Source organism: Carcharodon carcharias, chromosome 7 (genome assembly GCF_017639515.1).
Source record: "Carcharodon carcharias isolate sCarCar2 chromosome 7, sCarCar2.pri, whole genome shotgun sequence".
NCBI lineage: Eukaryota > Metazoa > Chordata > Chondrichthyes > Lamniformes > Lamnidae > Carcharodon > Carcharodon carcharias.
In genome coordinates this window covers 179,713,776-179,735,629 of record NC_054473.1, presented here as the reverse complement: position 1 = coordinate 179,735,629, position 21,854 = coordinate 179,713,776, and the positions used below count along the sequence as shown (strand labels likewise).

The window sequence follows — 21,854 nt, the reverse complement described above, 5'->3', positions numbered from 1 at the left end:
AGGAACTCTAGAATTTAGGGCCCAGGGAGCTGAAAACCCAGCTACCAATGGAGGAATGATTAAATTCAGGGATGTGCAAGATGCCAGAATTGGAGGATTTCAGAGGTCTCGCAGGCCCTACATACTCAAGAAGCTTTAGGTCCCAGTCCTGTTTAGGTTCACACATTATGAATGATCACCTGGTGAGAGACTCTAACCGCAGACCAACAAGACTCAATGGCCTAAATTTTCTTCTTGATGGTGAAGTCACACCATTGTGACTGCTTCAGCTAGTGGCGGAATATTTCTAGTAGCGGCCAATTAAGAGGCCGCTACAGGGGACCCCTGTCCCATTAAGGACCGTGGCCCAGCCCAATCAGAGGGCCGGAACCTCAGCAGCTCCACCGCGAGCAGTAGTCACTGCTGAGGCTGCAGCAGCGTGGAGAGAGAGAGAGAGCACTCAATGGCAGGGCATCCTCAGTGACAGGTGAGATAGTCTGGGGGATACCAGAGTCAGGCAGACAGGTCTTGGTGACTGGGGGAGGGAGAGGGGGAGGAAAACAAAGTGCATTTTGCCACAAAGGCAGCCATTGCTGCTGTGGGTTCCGTCCGTGGATTATGAAGTGCCCATTGAAGAGGGGGCTGCCCTCCTACTCTGGAACCCAATGACCATTTACCAGGGTTTACTTTTGTTCCAAACCACTGAAGGATTCTTAGATTAAGTTTGGCTGATACCCCCCACCCCAGCCCCCCACCACCCCGCCCGCACCCCGCAACTCCATTCAGGTTTGTCAGCCGTGGCTCAATTAGTATCACTCTTGCCTGAATTATGGGTTCAAATCCCACTCCAGGCCTTGAGCCCAACAATCAAGGCTGACACAACAGCGCAGTTCTGATGGAGCCCTGCACTGTTGGAGGTGCTGTCTTTCAGATCAGATTAAACCAAGTCTACCTTCTTGGGTGGACGTATAAAGATCCCATCCCTAATTCGAAGGAGAGCAGCAGATATATCCCTGGTGTCCTGGCCAGTACTTATCCCTCAATCAACATTACAAAAGAAGATTACTTGTTTTATCACATTGTTTTTTTTTGTGGGAGTTTGCTGTGTGCAAATATTCTGCCAGGTATCCAAACAGCAGCTGTAGATCATTGGCTGTAAAGCACCTCAAATTGCCTGGTAGATGTGAAAGGCGCTTTATAAATGCGAGTGTTTTTTTTTCCCCTATTAAAATAACTTTGCTGTTTTCACAAACTCCCACTCAGGTGAGTTGCACTCCTTTCCATCTGACCCTGGTAGTCTGAGGTAGCTTTGTCCTTTCACACTAACCAGAACAGGTTCATTGTGTAACTTTTCACCTCCCGCAGGATTGACATTCTCAGTCTCCCCAGGTGTCCTTGACATCTCAGGTTACACCACCTCCTTTCCTGAACACTCTATACCCCTGTAGACTGTATTCATTAACAGTCCCTGGGGTCGGCCATGTTTCTAACATTGTTACCTTGTCTTAGTTTCCCTGCTCCAGACTGTTTATCCCTAATGTGACTCGCATTCATATTTACGTATCCTATTGCAGATCACCGAAACAGTGCATTAGCACATCAATAATGTGGCTCTCCTCCATTCAGACAACCAAATCTAGTTAATTAAATTGAAGGAAAACATGGAGAAACCCCATACATCTGACTTCACATGTCGCAACAGATACAAAGACCACCAACCTCGATGCTACTTACATAGAGACCACCTATGCTCTTCAGTGACTACCAAGCTTGAATCATTTCTAACTGAAACTGCATTAGTGAGCAAAGACCATCGGAAAGACATCTCAAAGATGATTTCCCAGGCCATGACTGCACATCGGAAGTGCACCCCGGGAATTGCAGCCCCTGTCTGCTCCCTGGCTCCCACGTTTTCACATCCATACAGTGCCAGCCGCAGCTTGATGGCAGCATTCTCATCAGAGGCAGCAGCCTGTGAGTTCAAATCCCATTCCAAAGTCTTCAGCCCATAATCGAGGCTGACACTCAGTGTCAAAACTGACGGAACGCGGCGCTGTCAGAGGTGCCATCTTTCAATAAACCTTAATTTTAAAACAGAATTCTGGAAATGCTTACGGATTTATTTGAAATACTTGCCTTGCAGCGCAGGGCTGAGTGTTGCAGGTAATTGATCCGGTTACTGGCCTTGTCTGTGCGAGACATAAGGTGGAATTGACTTGAATGAGGTGGTCCTGTAGACAGTAGGCGGTGCTCACCATTTTTCCTGCAAGAAAGCCAAGCTCTTGTTAATGTTAGTGCTAAGTCCAGCTAAAGGCTTCACTGATAGCTTGGAAGCTAATGAAGCAGCTAATGTGGTAGTGTCCTCCGTACAACGGCAGCACCACTTCCAGTCCTAGGCTTTGCTGAACTAACTGTAGAGCAACAATCTGATATCCCTTGTGACAGGGACAGAAAAAAAAAATCATCCAAGATTCCTAATTGTCACAAGATCACAGAATGATATAGCACAGAAGGAGGCCATTTGGCCCATCATGACTGTACCATCTCTCTGAAAGCACTATTAGTCGCACTCCCCTGCGCTCTCCCCATAGCCCTGCAAGCTTCCCTATTGCAGGAATATTTCCAATCCCTTTTCAGAAAATTATTAAACCTGTTTTCACCATCCTATCAAGCAACGCATTCCAGATCATAGCTGGCCAAGTTAAAAAACGGCTCCTCATCTCCCTCAACTCTTTTACCAATAGCCTTAAAGCTGTTTCCTCTGGTTACTGACCCTCCTGTCAATGTAAACAGTTTTTCTTTATTTAATCTTTCAAACTCTTCATAATTTAGAACACTTCTTATTAAATCTCCCCTCAACCTCCTCTGCTCTAAAGAAAACAATCGCAGCTTCTCTAGTCTTTCCACATAACTCAAGCCCCTCATCATTGGAATCAGTCTTGTAAAATTCTTATGCACTCTTTCAAAGGTCTCGACATCCTCCTTTTAGCCTGCCGCCCAGAATCAAACACAACACTTCTCCACTATCCATCATTTATCCATTATCATCATTTTTTTTTAAAAACATTTACTCCCTCCACTGCACTGCAGCAATTCACCAAGTCTTCTTCAACAGCACCTTCCAAACATGCGACCTCTAGCACCTAGACAAACGAGGGTAAGAGGTGCAGTGGAACAGCATCACCTGCAAGTTCCTCGGCAAGTCACAAACTATTCTGATTCGGAACTATTCATCGTTCCTTCACTGCCGCTGGCTCAAAATCCCGCCACGCCCTTCCTAACAGCACTCTGGATGCACCTACACCACACGAACAGCAGGGGTTCAAGAAAGCGGCTCACCACCTAACTTCTCAAGGCCAATAACTGCTAGCCATGCCAGCAAGACGCATGTTTTATAAATGAATAGATTTTTGAAAAGGAAAAAGAAATACTCCTCTGTTTCTGCGGGAAGGGCAAATAAGGATCTGGCTACTAGGTGCGCCAACAATGTGCGCACATTTGCGATTGGAAGTTGTTGCTTTGCCCCTTTCAAAGATTATTATTCAGAAATTCCTGCTGTGCAACAAGGATACTTTTGGGGTCAGCTGCGATACCCAACCAAGGAATATTACGCTGACATCTTTCACATGAAGGAAAATTGAACAAACTGTGGGTGGGGGTGGGGGGGGGGGGGGGTGCTAATGTTTGTGAAAGTGGGTTCCAGCATGCTGGACGCCTTCAGTAAGTGGGTTCCAGCATGCTGGACGCCTTCAGTAAAGGTGCAGAGCGCAGTAAGAGGAATAAGACCCCAGCTACGTCCTAATAGGTGCTCGCTGAGAGACGACTCACCAAGGCTGCAGCCATGTAATTGTACAGGTTAATAAACCACCTTGCAAATCTTTCTCCACCCCCACCAGTTCAAAATAGGAAGGAAACATTTCACAAGAAAACATCTGTTGCCAGGTTAAAGTTCGATTGTGGGAAGTCTGTTTTTAAAGAGTGTTTTCCTATTCTTGTCAGCTTTGGTTCAATGGGCAACACTCTTGCCTGAGTTAGAAGGCTGTCAGTTCAAGACCCACCCCACAGACTTTAGCACAAAAATCTAGGCTGATGCTCCAGTACAATATTGAGTAGGGTGCTGCATTGTTGGAGATGCCATCTCTGAGATGAGACTATAAAACGAGGCCATGTCTGCTTTCTCAGGTGGATGTAAACTATCCCATGGCATTGCGGGATATTACAAAAAGCAATTTGGTCATTGTCACATTACTGTTTGTGGGAGCTTGCTGCCTGCAAATTGGCTGTGGTACTTCCTACACTAGAACAGTGACTACATTTCAAATTTGCACTTAATCGGCTGTAAAGCACTTTGAGACATGCTGAGGCCCTGAGAAGTGCAAGTCTTTTCTTCCAAAGTGGCAGCAACTTCACTCCACAAAATGAGACAGCCTCCTCATGCATAGGCAAAAGACAAATCAAAACATCATGTTCGGCACCTAGAGATGGCTCCGAAAATGCATCTGAATTGCACCTGTCTTGAAACCCATTTTAATGCTCGGAGCACAGAATCACAGAATTGTTATAGCACAGGGGGCCATTTGGCCCATTGTGTCTGCACCAGTTCTCCAAATGAGTAACTCACCGAGTGCCATTCCTGCACCCCCCACCCCTCCCTGTAACCTTGCACATTCTTCCTTTTCAGGTAATAGTCTAATTCCCTTTAAGCCCCTCGACTAAACCTGCCCCCACCACTCTCAGGCAGTGCATTCCAAACCCTAAGCACCAGCTGCGTATCACTTTTGCTTCTTTAACCAATTACTTTAAATCTGTTATCTCTCGTTCTTGGCCCTTTCACAAGTGGAAATAGTTTCTCCCTATCCACTCTGTCCATGTCTCCTCTCAATATCCTTTTCTCCAAGGAAAACAGTCCCAACTTCTCCAATCTATCTTCATAACTGAAGTTTCTGATCCCTGGAACCATCCTCGTGAATCTTTTCTGCAACCTCTCTAGTGCCTTCTGAAAGTGTACCACCCAGCTTGGATGCAACACTTCAGCTGAGGCCAGACTTAGACAAATTCAACATAATTTTCTTGCTCTTGTACTCATGCATGGCACAAAATGCAATGGCAAATTTTGGGGCAGATCAAGATCTGCAAATCAACTCCACTGGTAGGGCCTCATAAGCAAACAGAAGTACAAGACAATCATCGTGCATTTTATCCATCTTTTAAACAAGGACTAACAACAAATTGGTGTTAGCCATAGTTCAGCATGTAACTCTCACCTCTGAGTCAGAAGGTTGTGGGTTCAAGTCCCACTCCAGAGACTTAAGCACAAAACCTAGGCCTACACTCTAGTGCGGCGCTGAGGGAGTGCTGCACTATCTAGAGGTGCTGATTTTTCAGGAGAGAAGTTAAACTTGAGACCCTATCTACTCAAGTAGATGTAAAAAGAGTAGGGATGCTCTCTCTGGTATCCTGGCCAATATTTATCTTTCAGCTAACATCGCTAAAAGAGATGACTTTGTCAATACCACATTGCTGTTTGTGGTCACTTAATTATTGACGGCTGTATTTCCCAATTTACAACAGTAACATATAGGAACATAAAGGCAGGATTAGGCCATTCAAGCCTGTTCTGAAATTCAAATCAATCATGGCTAACCTGTATCATAAAGCCATACTGGTTCTGAAATCCTGAATACCCTTGGTAAACAAATATCTATGAAGTTCAGTTTTGAAATTTTCAATTGATTTACCATTTTTGGGGAACAAGTTATTCAAATTTCCACTATCCTGCACGCTAATAAGTTCTTCCTGACATCACCCCTCAATGGCCAAATCTAATTTCAAAGTTATACTCCCACCAGAGCAAAGAGTGTCTCTCTATTTTACCCTATCAATTCCCTTCCTCATTGTTTTCACGTCAAATAGGTAATCCCTTAATCTTCTATACTCAAGAAAATAGAAGTCAGATCTATGCAGCCTGTCCTCAAACTTAACCCTTTTGAGCTTGCTATCATTCTGGTGAATCTGCACTGCACCGCCTCTGTCTGAGATGCAGTGCCCAGTACTGAATTACCTCGAGTGGGCAACACAGAAACAGGCCAGTCAGCTGAAATGGTCCATGCTGGCATTTATGCTCAACGCAAGCCCTTCCCACCCTACACTATCTCATCCTACCTTTCCAGATCTTTCACCCTCTGGCTTATCTAGCTAGCCCTTATCTATGTTGTCAAATACTCCTTGTGGGTTCACTACCATCCTCTAGGTAAGGAAGATTCTCCTGAATCCTCTAATGAATTAATTAGTGAGTGTCTTGTATTCATAACTTCCCATTGGGGAAACACTTTCTCGAAGTCTTTCTGATGAACAGTACCCTGTGCGGATCCAGAGCTTTATGTAACTGGAATATAATTCTCACCTCTTTGCATTCCAGCATCCTTGAAATTAAGGCAACATTCTATTTTGCCTTTTAAATTACCAGCTGTGGTTGCCTATTTGCTTCGAACGATTTCTGTAAACACTATTATCGTACTACTTTTTGTGGGAGCTCGCTGTGCATAAACTGACTGCTATGTTTTCTACATTACAACAGTGAGCGCAATTCAGAAAGTGCTTCATTGGCTCTGAGGAGCTTTGGGACATCCCGAGGTTGTGAAAGGTGCTGTAGAAGCACAAATTCTTTCTTTAAACATGAAGTGCTAAACGTATAAATAATGTGAGTTCAGTTTGTCCTGAGCCTCACACTCTGGTGACATCACAGGGTTTGCTCTGAACTCTACAGTGTCCTACAATGAACCCGTGGAGTCTGATGCATTGTCCGGTGGAAACTAAAACACATGCACGATTAGGACAAAATTAAGATGAAAACCACTCTGTGCTTCTCGTTGCTGTTGCCGGGCAGTTGTATTAAGCCAGGCCAGTAGTTTTTAAAGCACCGGCACAAAAAAAGGGAAGCACATACAGGCCTGCTTTTGCTGAGCAGGCCACAGCCTATGAAAAGGACAAAGCCACGCTCAGTGCCTTTAACAGAAAATCATACATCGTCTCTCGCTGTCTCAGGAGGAAAGAAAAGGAGAGTGTTTTTTTTTTACTCAGATGAACAGGAAAGTTACTCACCTCCTGCACATGATGCCGAGCAACCTGATGGCACGACCACCCAGGTGTAGTTGTGTCTCCGAACAGTGGTCTTGCTTTCATTAACAGCCTTCGGTAACGTGTACTCCCAGGCGATACCTGGATTCTTGCCTTGTAAAAGGATCTGCAGTTTAAGAGTCGGGGGTGGGGGGGGGGGGAGGTTACGGTGGGGAACAAAGGGACATTGAATAGATTTATTGTCAATTGCTCTCCGCCACAAGGAAATAGTTCCAAAGTTAAGGGGAGATTTAATAGAGGTGTTCAAAATCATGAACAGTTTCTACAGAGTAGATAAGGAGAGGTTGTTTTAGTGACAGGAGGCTCAGTACTCAGAGGGAACAAGTCTAAGGTAATTGACTGAAAAACGAAGAGGCGAGAAGAGAATTATAAAAAAGACACAGCGAGTTGTGACTTGGAATATACTGCATGAAAGGGTTGCTGAAGGAAATTCAATTGGATAAATGCTTGAAGGGGAAAACTTTGCCGGGCCATAGTGAAAGAGCAGAAGTGTGGTTCTAATTGACAAGCGCTTTCAAAGAGTTAGCATAGGCATGATGGGCTGAATGGCCTCCTTTTGTGCTGTAATGTTCTACAAAATCCCCATTTCCTCTTCACAGCTCTGTATTCACAAATAAAAGCATGAATGAAATGTGATGCACCTGGTGGGAAATGGGGTAAGCAATGAGAGGTACATTAATCTTCATCATGTAGAGAACCCTGCTGTGTCATTCTATCTACAGCAACAGTAGTTTCCTCTTTCTATGTAAACTCTACAAGAACAACTTATATTTACATAGATAAAAGCAAAAAACTGCGGATGCTGGAAATCCAAAACAAAAAAAAATACCTGGAAAAACTCAGCAGGTCTGACAGCATCTGCAGAGAGGGATACAGTTGACGTTTCGAGTCTGTATGACTCTTCAACAGAACTGTTCTGTTGAAGAGTCATACGGACTCGAAACGTTAACTGTGTTCCTCTCCACAGATGCTGTCAGACCTGCTGAGTTTTTCCAGGTATTTTTATTTTTGTTTTATATTTACATAGCATCTTTAATGTAGTTAAACATCCCAAGACATTCCACAGGAGAGATTATCAAACAGAACTCAATGCAAAGACACAAAAAGAAATATTAGGACAGGTGACCAGTCATTTGGTCAAAGTGTTATGTTTTAGGGATCGCCTTATAAGAGGAGAGAGGTGGAGCGATTTAAGGAGGGAATTCCAAAGCTTAGGGTCCAGCAGCTGAAGGCATGGCTGCCAATGAGAGAAGTAAATCAGGCATGCACAACATGCCAGATTTCAAGGAGCGGAGAGATCTCTATATGTGTTTATGTGTTTGCTTGTATGTATATGAGTGAGTGTGAATGTTTGTGTGTCTGTGTGAGTGAGTGTGTGTGTGTGTGTGTGAGTGAAAGTGCAAGAGAATACAAGTGTGTGAGTGCAAATATGAGAGTGTGTATGTGTGTGCGTGTGAGAGAGTGTGAGTGTGCATGTATTGACTTTCAACCTGAGACCAAGCACATTGCTTATTCACTGGTCCATGCTGTGAACTCATGAATGCGAGTCAAAATTGGGCTTCTGTGTTCCAAATGAATTTGGGCAGGTTTTACTCTCTTTCATCGTGGCACTGGAAGTATGTTGTCCCTGTGTCACAGCCTATGGGTAACTGCAACTTGCCCTCTAACAACCGAGTGGACTCGAGATCATAACAAGTTACTAAAGTGCTGCAGGGCAGAAATGCTACAGATAAATGACTTGGCTTGGGATCTGTGCTTTAGCCACCATGGGGCTGGGAATTTGGCGGTATTCATTCCTGCACTGTGTGTCCTCAGAACCTGTGATCAAGTTGGTAGCGCTCCTGAGGACCCATCTGCCTGCTCAGGTGGATGCAAAAGATGCCATGGCATAATTTCAAAGAAGAGAAGGTGAGTTCTCCCTCGTGTTCTGACCAATATTTATCCCTGGACCAACATCGCAGAAACACATTATCTGCTCATTGTCACACTGCTGTTTGTTGGAGTTTGCTGTGTGCAAACTGGCAGCTGTTTCTCCTACATTAGAACAGTGACTACGCTTCCAAAATACTTTATTGGTGAAACGCTCTTTTGAGATGTCCAGTGGTCCTGAAAAGCACTATATAAATGTAAGCCCCTTTTTCTTTTTCATGTGAAAGTTGTACGATTGGAGAGTTTTGAATCATAGATTAGTACAGCCCAGAGGAGGCCAATCTGTTAATCCTACTTCCCCCGTTCTTTCTCCACATCCATGCAATTTTGTTCTCCTTCTGTTTATCCAATTCCCAGTTTTAATCCAGCGCAGATCACCAAACATTACAGTTTGGGAAGGCCAGTGTGAAGGTATCCAGCTGTTGGGCAGTAGGGTGCATTAGACGCTGATTTTTCACCTTTGAAATCCAAGTTCAGATCCAACCCAGAATGGAAGACGAGAGTTTCAGTTGCCCCCAGATGCCCAACACAAGACAGTCCCAATCCAGTCCTGGCCACCATGGGTCTATTGCCAAATTCAGTTTATGAGCAATCCCACTACAGCAGGTAGAAAATGATTGCTGCAAGAAATGTCATTGTCGTACATTGTGCTCTAAGGCGAATATTGCTTGGGGTGAATGATAATGTTTTGTCCTGTGAGCCCTCGTTCACTAGACCGAGGTAGTGAAGGGCCAAAGACCATTTCAGGTAGGGTCCTTATAGCCAATAGACAAGAGGAGTCTCTGTCATAGGAAAATAGGAACATAAGAAATAGGAGCAGGACTAGGCCGTCTGGCCCCTCAGGCCTTCTCCGCCATTCAACCTTCAACCAGATCACAACTGATCTCCCCCCTCAGCGCCATTCTCCCACATTATCCCCATACCCCTTGATATCTTTCTCCCAAGAGCCTTGCCTCAATAGCATTTCAGTCTGTGAGCTGGATTTTCAAAATCCAGCAGGATGCAAAGATAAGAGGCTTTGATTGACGACCAACTGAGCCTTTTCTCATCCTTGACCTTCCTTCCATAAGTTTTTTATGTTTCAGAAACAGCGAGCTCCAGCTATCTAGCAGCTTAAATTCTTCACTGTCTCAATTGAAAGAATTTACAAACCTAGACTGCTTTCAGGTTCTGACCTGCACCTCACTAGGCCCAAACATTCCAGAGGTTTCTGACCAGTTATCAGCTCTTTCCAAACTTTATGGTTGACATTAAAAAAAGCTTATATCAGCATCTTCATATCCATGATAAGAGTCTTTAACATCTGCCTTTACATGCCAACGACTGACATTAAACACAAAATGCTGCCCTCTTGACCACAGGATTTTAGTGCAATAAATTTTACAGCTTCCTAAATCCCAATAAACACACACTCTGGTATTGAAATGAGGCAGCTCTATATATAGTTTTTTCCAAGTGTGCATTCCTGCTGAAGCTACACTTTGAGACTTTAGCTTAAGGCACAAATGGAAGACAATGAGACAAACAGCATCCTCTGGAGTAAATAATTTGTTACTCACGTTCAATTATCCCTTCAAGGCGGATCATTACCTTTATCGCCAGCTGCATTGGAATTGCTCCATTCCCCCCACCACACCCCACCCCCGACCCCCCCCAACCCCCCCACCCCCCAAATCCTTTCAATGTTTCTGCTGTAGGCTTTGGACTTGGGAGCAGGCTGAGACCCAGTAAAGGGTTCCTGCCCCCAGTCACTATCCAAGGATCCTTGCTGCAAACTGCGTGCATACACATACAGGGTGACAGAGCCGCTTGCACTTGGTTATGGCACTGCCAACCATATCTACGGATAGCTTTCGGCAACAGGAACTCAGGGAGAAGCTCTGTTAACCAGGCAGCGGTGAGAGCGCAGAACTTACTTCCCACTTTGTATTTGAAGCGAATCACATAGCTGCATTTAAGGGGAAGCTCGACATGGGCATGAGGGAGAAGGCTCGTGCGAGCGCCATGACGGCATTGACCAGCTGGGCTGAATGGCTTGTTCCTGTGCCGACATTTTATGGGGCAGAATATTACGTTTGGCGTGCGGGCGCCATGCCTGACATGCCCAAACATAACATGATGCCCGACGTCATTGCACATTCTCGCGATAGGTCATTTGGGGACACGCACCGGAATCGGCTGCACACCCGCCAGTAATTAAAAGTCCTATTAAAGCCATTAACAATGTAATTAAATTCAAATTTACGCTGCCCGTCCACCCTTACAGTTGGCGGGCAGGCAAAAAGGCCAAGCGGCCTTTACATTTTTTGAGGAAACCTCATCCACTGTTTCCTAAAGCAAATAAATACTAGATAAAAACTTTTACTTTTGAATTAAAAACATGCCCCAGCTCACGTGGCAGAGTCACGAGGGGACATGTTTTATTAAATGTTTATTCTCTTCGTTTTTTTTTTGGTTATGCAGCACTTCAATCTCACTGAGTCAGCTCCGTGCCTCGGGGAGGTTGAAGTGTGCTTTCTCGCGCGTGCGCGAAGTTCGTAGTAGGCCGCCTCGCCGCACCCCCCCCCCCCGTGAAATCACGGCGCAGAGCCAATCGCGGGCAGCGGTCAGCTTCCCGACTGCACCCCCCCCACCCCCACCCCATCCCCCCACCCACCCTGGACAAGCACTCCCGCCGAGGGCAAAATGCCTGCCCGATGATTTTCATCCTCTTTGCCCCGAACACCACGTAAAAGGCCAAACGGTGGTGTAACGGCTATGTCACTGGGTTAGTAATCCAGAGGCCCAGGCTAATATTCTGGAGCCATGGGTCTGAAATCCCACCATCTGGTGGAATTTTAATTGATTAATAAAATCTGGAATTGAAAGCAAGCCCGTGAAACTACTGAATTGCTGTCAAATTCACCTGGCTCACTAATGTTCCTTTAGGGAAGGAAATCGGTCATCCTCACCTAGCCTGGCCTACATGTGACTCCAGACCCACAGTGCTGCGGTTAACTCTGAAATGACTTAGGGATGGGCAATAAATGCTGGCCTTGCCAGTGATGCCAACATCCCATGATAGAATTTTTTAAAAAAACATTCTTGAGATGTGGAAATACTGTCTAGGCTCGCACCTGTTGACTCGAGAAGCTGACGGCGGACCTTCTTCTTGAACTGCCAGTGGTTCGATACACCTGAGTCCTTGCTCAGACACTTCGGAGGGAAAATAAGACACAACCAAGTAGTTCGAGGGCTGAGGTCACTTTATAGGTCAGGCTGGGTAAGGACAGCAGATTTGCCTCCCTGAAGGACATTAATGAACCAGTTGGGATTTTGCAAATATCTGATCGCTTCATGGTCATTTATGTTGATACCAGCTTTTTATTTTCGGATTTTATTTAAATTGAATCTAAAAACTGAGTAAGATTTGAACTCCTATCCTCTGGAATATTTGCACAGGCCCCTCGATTGCAAGTGCAGTAATGTAACCATCATGCTACCATTCCCATATGAATTCGCAGCCCAGAACAATGCTCAAAACTAGCCCACTCTTGGGCATTTAATTTTTTTTAAATACATTTAAATTCCCTCATTACAAGGAATACTTTCAACATCAATCGAGGACTGGGGTGGGGTGCGGGGGGGCCTGCAGACTGTCAAAAACAGCAGATGCATAAGTTATTTTTATTTTGATGATCTTTACGTATTGATCTTCCTACACGGGAGAAGGAGTGCATCTGCTGGCCTTCATATATCACGTTGCAAAGTGTTGACAATACAAGAGAAGGAGAAACAAAAATTGTCAAGAACCTGCTCAGAATAGGCAGCTTGATTACTTGGCACTCGAAACTGGAAATTCCGTTTGCAATTACTATCAGATGAACACTTCACGTATTTTTCTGTGCACTATTGTAATGAAGGCATTAATGTGAAATGGGTTAATGTTAGGCAGAGAAAAAAAGGGGGAGAGAGGAATGGCCTCTTGAATCGCCAAGAGCTCTTCCACTAATATCATCAACGTTCCGGCCCCGACACTGTGGGTGTCGCTGCGGGCAACATGGAAAAATTTGGAGAGCTGTTCAAAGTCAATGGTGTCTGGGCCGGAAAGTCCCGTCCAACGTTTCACCCTTCATCATTAAAACTCCCTCAGAGAATGGATTAGATCCCGAGGGGACCAGGATGTGGGAAGGTCCTCGCACTCGAGGAGTAGAGGAGGCTTTTGATGCAGTGCTGATGTAATGGGATAGTTCAAAGTTCAACGGTTTCCATTTTGTGTGGTTTTTTTTGAGGCCAAGTATCCCCTCAAATCCACTTCACTCACTGAACCTGACAAGTTCTTTTCGAACTGTTGCTTCTGAGACTCTTGCCCTCTGCATCGAATAATAGCTGCCTGTAACAAGCACTTGAGACAGGCCTGCAGGGCACACCCATTAAGGCATGTGTTTGGATGCTGCACTCCAGATGGCCTGACAAACGACATCAAACACTGCATCGTACTTGAGAAGCAAGGCACTTGATTGCAGCTTATATCTTGAACACTTGTACAAACATTAGCCCTCTACACAAAGCTCTCCAATTAAGCGACGAACTCTGACAGGACTTGTATTGCTATCACCCCTCTCACAAGTGACACTCAAAGACTATCTTTCAGGGAATGATGAGTTCTGTCTTTTTTTTAAACTTCATTATTTTTTGGAAATAATGAAGAAGAACACAATCCCCCAAATAGGTGGCTTGTTAAATTCCACAGCTCCTGTGAAACTGAGCCTTATAAATCAGGAGGATCCTAGGTCTGATCGCCAGACTGTCTGTTCCGATGAAGAGTCATACGGACTCGAAATGTTAACTGTGTTCCTCTCTGCAGATGCTGTCAGACCTGCTGAGTTTTTCCAGCTATTTTTGTTTCAGATTTCCAGCTTCCGCAGTATTCTGTCAAAGGGTCATGAGGACTCGAAACGTCAACTCTTTTCTTCTCCGCCGATGCTGCCAGACCTGCTGAGTTTTTCCAGGTAATTCTGTTTTTGTTTTGGATTTCCAGCATCCGCAGTTTTTTTGTTTTTAACTCATAAAGACAAGGTGACTTACTTTGCTGATTTCAAATGGAGTTACATTGGGATGCTACATTCATAGAGTCAAGAGTTATTACAGCACAGAAGATGGCCCCTCAGTGCATTGCTCAGTAAGATCTCAACTGTGGCTCAGTTGGTAGCATACTTGCCTCTGAATTTCGAGGTGTCAGGTTGAAGCCCCACTCCAGGCTTGAGCACAGAAATCAAGGCTGACATTTTGGCACAGTGTGGACAGAGCATTCCTCTGTTAGGGGTGCCCTCTCTGGGATGAGACTTTAAATGGTGGTCCCATTTGCCTGTTTGGGTATGAAAGAGCCTGTGGCACTATGTGAAGAACAGCAAGGCAGTTGTCCCTGGTGTCTTGCCCAATGCTTGTCCCTCAATTATCTTCACCAAAAAACAGATTATCTGGCCATTATCACATTGTTGTCTCATTCAGTAAGAATGCTGGCTGAATATGGACTCTAAAGTCAACACAAGAAACAGAGTCCACGTCAGTTCTCTGACGAATATTCCAGTCAGTCCCATTCCGCAGCTAGGCCAGGGGAGGAGTGGGTAAATATAAAATCAGTCAGAATGCCTTTCCTGATCAACCATGGGAGGCATCGCAGTTAAACCCAATCTGGCTGCGAAAGTGAGAACTCTTGTTGAAACTCACTGCCTGGGCTCATCCATGCAGGTACTGAAAGACCACAGGGTGCTAGTGGGCTCATGGGAACCATGGAAACACATGGTTCAGCAAAGATCCATGATAGACGCAGAATCTCTCATAATTATCTCTCACATCCTTTAATATCTGTAATTATCTCTCACATCCTTTAATATCTGTTCTCCAAGCCCAGTGTATGGTTTCACAACTGAAGAATCCCAGGATTCATACTTTGTCTTTTGATCACGTTTTTTTGAGTCTGCAAACAAGTTTGTAATCGCTTATGTTTCAGAGCCCATAAATTCTTTTGTTTATCCAAGCAAACTGCCCCCTCCCCCCAAAACAAGTTTCACTCTTCAGAGTAAACTAAAAGCAAAACACCGCAGATGCTAGAAATCTGAAATAAAAACAGAAAACACGGGAGAAGCTCAGCAGATCTGGCAGTGCCTGTGGAGACAGAAACAGAGTTAACGCCTCGAGTCCGTCTGACTCTTCTTCAGAGCTGAAGGACAGTCATATGGACTCGAAATGTTAACTCTGTTTCTCTCTCTGCAGAGATGCTATCAGACTTGATGAGTGCGCCAGCAATTTCTGTTCTTATTTCACTCTTTAAGGTGTCCACTTCCACCACCCCCCCCTCCGCCAAACCCCATCTGCCCTGCATACACCCAACCCATTAGCTTCAGCTATCACTTAACTCACTTACTAAATCCATCTCTGTCCCTTCATGATCTTCTGTTCACTTCCTCAAATACCTCTGAGCTTCATGTCATATATGTGAACATAATTTTCTCTATTTCCAAATCCCCTCCTGGTGGCATCAATTCCTGTTGGAAGCCTTTCGTCACTGCGAGTTCTGTGAATGTACTGTTTCCCCCAACCCCCCACCTCTTTCCTCCCTACCAGTTTCCTGGCTAGGCTACAAAGTTGGCTCCAAGTCTGTTTGCCTCAGTTTTACCTAGAATCTCTTGTGTGGAATCTCATCCAATACTTCATTTAAAAAAAAACAGGGATACAGCATCCTCATCCATTACATCAGCAGGTTCTGTCAAAACACTTTCACTGGGAGCTAATCATAAATTTCAACTGAATGCAGTCGGTGTACAAAGGGGAAACTTGTTCTCATATTAAAGAATGTGACACTGTGGAATTAACTATTCCAGAAGGTTCTAAAGGAAGGATCAATCCTGATTTTTGCAATTTGTTTACAGAGGGAGGGTGCTATTTATCATAGGAGCAGGAAGAGGCCATTTAGACCCTTTAGCTTCTCCTGCGATTTCAAGAGAATATGACTGATCTGCGAACTAACTCTGTATACATGACTAAAACTAATGATCAGATCATTATCACAATGCTGTTTAGGGGATCTTGCTGTGCGCAAACAGACAACTGCTTTTCCATGCATTACAAAGGCTACACTTCATTGGCAGTAAAGCACTTTGGGACATCCTGAGGTTATGAAAGGCACTAGATAAATGCAAGTTCTTTCTTGTAGGTGTTAAGATAAAGAGCTATTTGTATCAGGACTGAAGACAAAGCTTCACTTTGCTTCCCCATCATTAGCTGCCCCTGACGTGATGGTGGCTGACCCAGAGGTCACGGTGCAAGGGTCATCGACGGCCTTAGGTTCACATGTCATCAGCAGTCGGCACCGAAAACGAGCCTTCAACATGAGCTGCTGCCAACTTGAAGATTTTCGAGAGGAAAATACATGGATGCAACTCACTGAGGAATCACCTCTGATAGACTGAATGGCCTCTTCCACTGCTGTATACCCCTAATCTGCAAGGAGAGGAACTGATCACACTGGAACCTCACTAGGTCCTTGTGGGGAGAGCTTTATTTGAAGCCATGTTCACATGGTGAGCACTCCAGATGAATGCAGCAAGATGAATGAGATACTGTTCTGCTCCTCTGACAGAGTATTGCTTTATCCACCCCTAGCATCAAGTATCAGTTTAGGGGCCCTGCTGAGGAAACATACTTCCCTCTGCATTCCCTTGACTTGAGGTGCTGTCCTTGAGTTCCCCACAAGTAATGACAAATGGCTCTTGGCTCTGACACCAAAGTGATATTTATATGTTTATGTCTCACTCTTAGCGTAACCCTACTCTGGGAGCAGTCAGTGAGGTTAACCTGTAACATCGATTCACAATACTTGGCGAATGGGCCTCATAATTGATGCAGCCCTTTGTCTTCCACCTGTTTCTGTTTTCTTTTACACTATAAACAAACAAAAGAATTGCTTTTTGTCCTTCTGTCGTGTCTGTCAAGATGGATAGCACTCTACCCCATTCTGCTGTGGCTGTGTAACTTGAACGTAACTGTTTCATCATTAGTCCCACTGGTGTCACGCAGTTAAATCAGAGACTGACTCCTGAAAACAGCAAATGTGTTTAGGGTTTAGAAACCTAAGGGACAGGCTGAAGTCCATGGTGCAGAACAGCATCAAGGTCGAAGAGAGTGAGCTTGTCATTAAATCAGTTATTAAGTGTCACCAAACTTGGATTATAATTTGGACCATACATATTCCAGCTGACACAAAGGTCGGAATATTGCGCACTCGCTGGTGGTGTGCTTGGAGGCAGGAAGTACATTTGCTTGGGTGGGATGATAGCACACTGGAACCACGCCACCTTCCTGCCTCCACCAGAATTAAGTTCTGGGCGGGAAGGTCCCTGGGTGACCTCCCTGCCCCATCACCAATTGAGGCCCTTAAGTGGCCAATTAATGGCCAATAAAGAGTCTCATCTCGCCGCCGCTGGTATTAACCCAGCTGCAGGCCGGCCTGTCACTATGCATGACAGGCTGTGCGGCCACTATGTCAGCTCCTGGGGGCACAGGGTGGTCCCTTGATCAAAGGTACTCAGTGCCTGATTGAGGGACTCAGTGTTGGAAAGGTTGGGGGGGGGAGAGGGTGTGGGTGGTGGGGGATGTTGCTAAATCCTTGCTGCTGACTCCACTGCACCCCTCTCCCTGTGACCCCACCCCATGAAACTTACCCTCACCGCCCACCCCAACATTACATTAATAACCAATGGCCTGGGTTGGTCCACGATGCTGGGACTCCAGTGCCTGTTCTTCCAACAGCAGCCATGGCCTCCCTAGTGGCGCTACTGAGCACAAGGGCTGCCAGCCTCTGATTGGCCGCAGCTCTCGGTAGGCAAAACTTCCATCTCCGGGGTCTTGATTCCAGGGGAAGGCCTGCTGCTGACCTCCCCATTGCCTGATTGGTGTGTGGTTGGGTGAGCCTCCCTGAAAAGAGGCAGCGTGAGTCCCTCACTGGCTCTCCAGCCAGCAGCCAAGACCCCCAACGCCTCAACAGAATTCTACCCCAAGTCCTGTTCACTCAACACGCCCTGCTCTTGATGTCCTATATTGACTCTCAGTACAGCAATGCCTCAAATTTGAAACTTCTACAACAATTTGACCTCTACAACTCTCCGAGAGTGCGTCACTCTTCCAATTCTAGCCTCTGCAGCCTCTCTGATTTCCTTCATTCCATTATCCCGAAGCTCCAGAATTTCCTCTCCAAACATCTCCAGCCAAGGAAGCTGTGTTCATAATGTTGCCAAACAGATTGAGTATCAACTTGTAAATCCTTCCAACACATACCAATGGCACGCGGTAAGATTGGGAGAGATTCCATGTCAGCCACGTGATGGGAAGAACGTTGGAGTCTCTACCATCACTATCCATAGCTCCAGGCTACCACATGCATGTAAAAGTATGTTGCCACAGCGACTAGGGCTCCTTGGGGGAGTCGGTTGGCTGGGTGGGCGGTGCAGATCAGACTGGTGCCAATACAAGAACTCAAGAAATAAGACAAGTGGGCCATTCGACCCCTTGAGCCTCCTCCACCAGTCAACAAGATCATGACCGATCTGCCTGCAGCCTCAACTCTACCCTCTCTGTCTGCTCGCACCCCACCAGCCCCACCCGCCAAGAACAGGGATCGATCCCAATTCCAGGCGGGCTGGATTTGGGTGCTACCTCCTTGCCCTACCTGTGGTGCAGGTCCTGGTGCTGTGGGTGGGATCCAACTAAGGGCAGAGAACTGAAGAAGAAGCAGAACTTGTCTCTCCTCCTTTATGACACTCCTTAAAACCCACCTCTCTCACCAAGGTTTTGATCACCTGCCTTAATAGCTCTTTATATGGCTGGATGTGAAACTTTTTCTGGTAATAGAGGGAGCCTCCCTTGAGGTGGGGGTGGGGTGTGTTTGGGGGAAGGGGGCATCAGAGCCAGAGATTTCAACCCTCAGAGAGAGAGGGCCACTTGTAGCAAAGGCTGGATCTGTGGCCCAAAGCTGTCACTGGGGGGGCTGAGGAACCTGCCTGCAATGACCCCTCTGAAATTATAGTTTAAATTTATGCCTGCGAGGTATTCCTCCATATTTAGACACCCTTGAGGTCTCCCACCTGCATCAGCTGCACCCACCCCACCCAGTGTGGCTACTGAGGCTCTCGAGCTCCTGGCCCTCTGATTGGGACAGCAGCATCGAGAGCCCCCAAGCCGTCCTTAATAGGACAGTGAGAGTGGAAGCAGCCAATTAGGAGGCCACCTCCAGGAAAATAACTCTCCCAGTTTGGCTCCAGGCAAGTACGGGCACCGGACCCCTATTTAGTCCTGGCATCAAAGTCCCAATGGCTCTGGCGGTGCAAGCAAGTGGTTCTGGGTGTTGGATAGGTTGTGGGAACTAAGTTCCAGCTCAAGACACCAGGAATGTAACTGACCTGCTTCACCATAAAAGTACTCTGAGGAAGAGGACAGAATCGTTGATAAGATTTATCCTCACCTCACTACCACCCACCCTTCCCCCCACCCCCAACCCCACCCCCTGCTCCCAGAATTAATAGCTCTTGTTCAACAGCACCGTTTTCTACTCTCCCTTCAGACAATATACCTAATTTCCAACCACAGAACAAAGGTTTTGTGTCCTCGCCCTTTTAGGACACATTCATTTTACATTTAGAACCTGGATTGAAGCCACCACAGATAGTTGGGATGAAGTTCCCTTATAGGGGCATTGAATTGTGAACCAGACCAGCCAATCCAATGGAAGAAAATGGTATTTTCTTCTTTGAATCTTGACTCCATTGGACAAAAAGAAGGTTCTAATGGAGGACGAGATGCCATAGAAAAGGGAGTTTAATGCTCTTGCCTATCCAGTAATGATCCTCATTGAAGGGATGTATGGGTTAGCAATAGCGTAGAAAAACAAGTTGCTCATTATCCTACAGATCCATCTTTTGACTAGATTGCCCATTGGGAGATTGGGAACACTGGATTTGCTCTCTGTCAAGGAATAGTCTTTTCATCTCTGCAATCTGAATTCCAAAATGAGTCCAGAACTAATGGAGCAAAAGTCTGGCTCTGCCAGAAGATGGAAAATGGAGGGTATGTGTCTGTGTGTGCATGTGTGTGTGTGTCTGTGTGCACGTCTGTGCATGTGTGTGTGTCTGTGCACGTGTGTCTGTCTGTGTGTCTGTGCATGCGTCTGTGCGTGCGTCTGTGCATGTGTGTGTGTCTGTGCACGTGTGCTTGTGTGTCTGTGCGAGCATCTGTGCATGCGCAAGTGTCTGTGTATGCGTGTCTCTGTGTGTGTAAGTGTGTGTGTGCGTGCATGCAAGAGTGTGTACACGTGTGTGTGCATGCATGCATGTGCATGCATGTGCATGTGCATGTGTGTGTGTGTGTATGTGCACGTGCACAAGAGAACATATAACCTGTGTTGTCACTGGGAAAATAAGGTCTCCTCTCTTCCACACTGAATTATTTGCCTGCTTTTTCCTACATTGAGAGGTTTGCATGATACTTTATATGAAATAGCAGTTGGTCTAATAATATCCTTTGCATCAAGATAAGCAACCTGCAAGAAACCAATTCCCAAAATAAAAAGTAAGCATTTTATTAACAAAACCCCATCAAATTACTTCTTCATCCTCCATCCCAATCATTTGATGAGACTTTCTTTACCCAATTAAAAATGCTTCAAACACTCACGTCGATATTTTGTAACTCGTTTCATCCAATTAAACATCCCTTTCATCTACCCCATCAAGATGAGGACCTAGCCATTACATCACACTGTCTGGGATTTTAATTTTCATTTTGAAGGCAAAAAAGAAAACCCACAACAGTTCCTTTTCAAAGCCAAGCATCTAATGATGAAAACATTGCATGTGGTATCGACATCACCTTTTCATTCCAACATCTCTGCAGTGATTAAGGGCTCACCGTTTGGACAATTCTATAGTTGGGGAATCTTTCTCAGAATTCAGCACTGGACTCTAATTAAATGCGACTACATGGGGAGGGGGGCATGATGTCACCAGTCCGACTGAACCCTCCAGCATGCTGCCAACCTGTCATGGCTAATTCCATTGCAGACACAAGTGATGGGAGTGAACAAGGAGGGAGAAGAAAAGGAGCTTACTTCAAAGGCGAGTGTCTCATTAGTCGGTCCCGCTGAGTACAGGCTCTCTGGTGTGTTAAACGAGCGCCGGTAGTCGAACACAGTTCCTCCAAAGTTGAACTGCCCTGGCCAGTCGACTGTCCAATCCCCAGTCAGGTGGTATTTGCCCTTCAGGTTATGCACTGCCAAATAACTTGTTGAGATCTCCAGCTCATGCACATGAATGCTGTGAGCCCCAGCCGGTACCGTGACAACAACGTAGTACTCTATGAAACCAAAATAGAACAAATTTAATTAGAATTTATTTTTAAACGTGTGATATGGAATACAAAGGGCGGCAAGTTATGCTGCAGCTGTACGGAGTTCTGGTCAGACCTCATCTGGAGTACTGCATTCACTTCTGGGCACTCCACCTCAGCAAGGATGTACTGGCCCTTGGAGAGGGTGCAGTGTAGATTCACCAGAATGATGCCAGGGCTAAAAGGGTTAAATCATGAGGCCAGGTGGTATAGATTAGTCTTGTATTTCCTTAAGTTTGGGGCGATCTAATTGGGGCGTTTAAGATGATTAAAGGAGTTGATAGGTTGGATCAAGCTATTTTCTCTGGTGGGGGGAGTTCAGAAAAAAGGCAGTACAATATCAAAATTAGAGTTAGGCCTTCAGGGATAATGCCAGGAAGCACCTCTTCACA

General features: G+C 45.6%; 1 protein-coding gene across 1 annotated transcript in view; it reads right to left on the bottom strand.

The window, feature by feature from the left end:
- Positions 1-21,854, bottom strand: part of adamts18 (ADAM metallopeptidase with thrombospondin type 1 motif, 18) — a 159,314-nt gene that overhangs the window by 52,114 nt on the left and 85,346 nt on the right. The window contains 3 exon segments of the mRNA XM_041191707.1: positions 2,116-2,242; positions 7,081-7,222; positions 21,185-21,429. Of these exon segments, the coding sequence (XP_041047641.1) occupies positions 2,116-2,242; positions 7,081-7,222; positions 21,185-21,429 (514 nt within the window).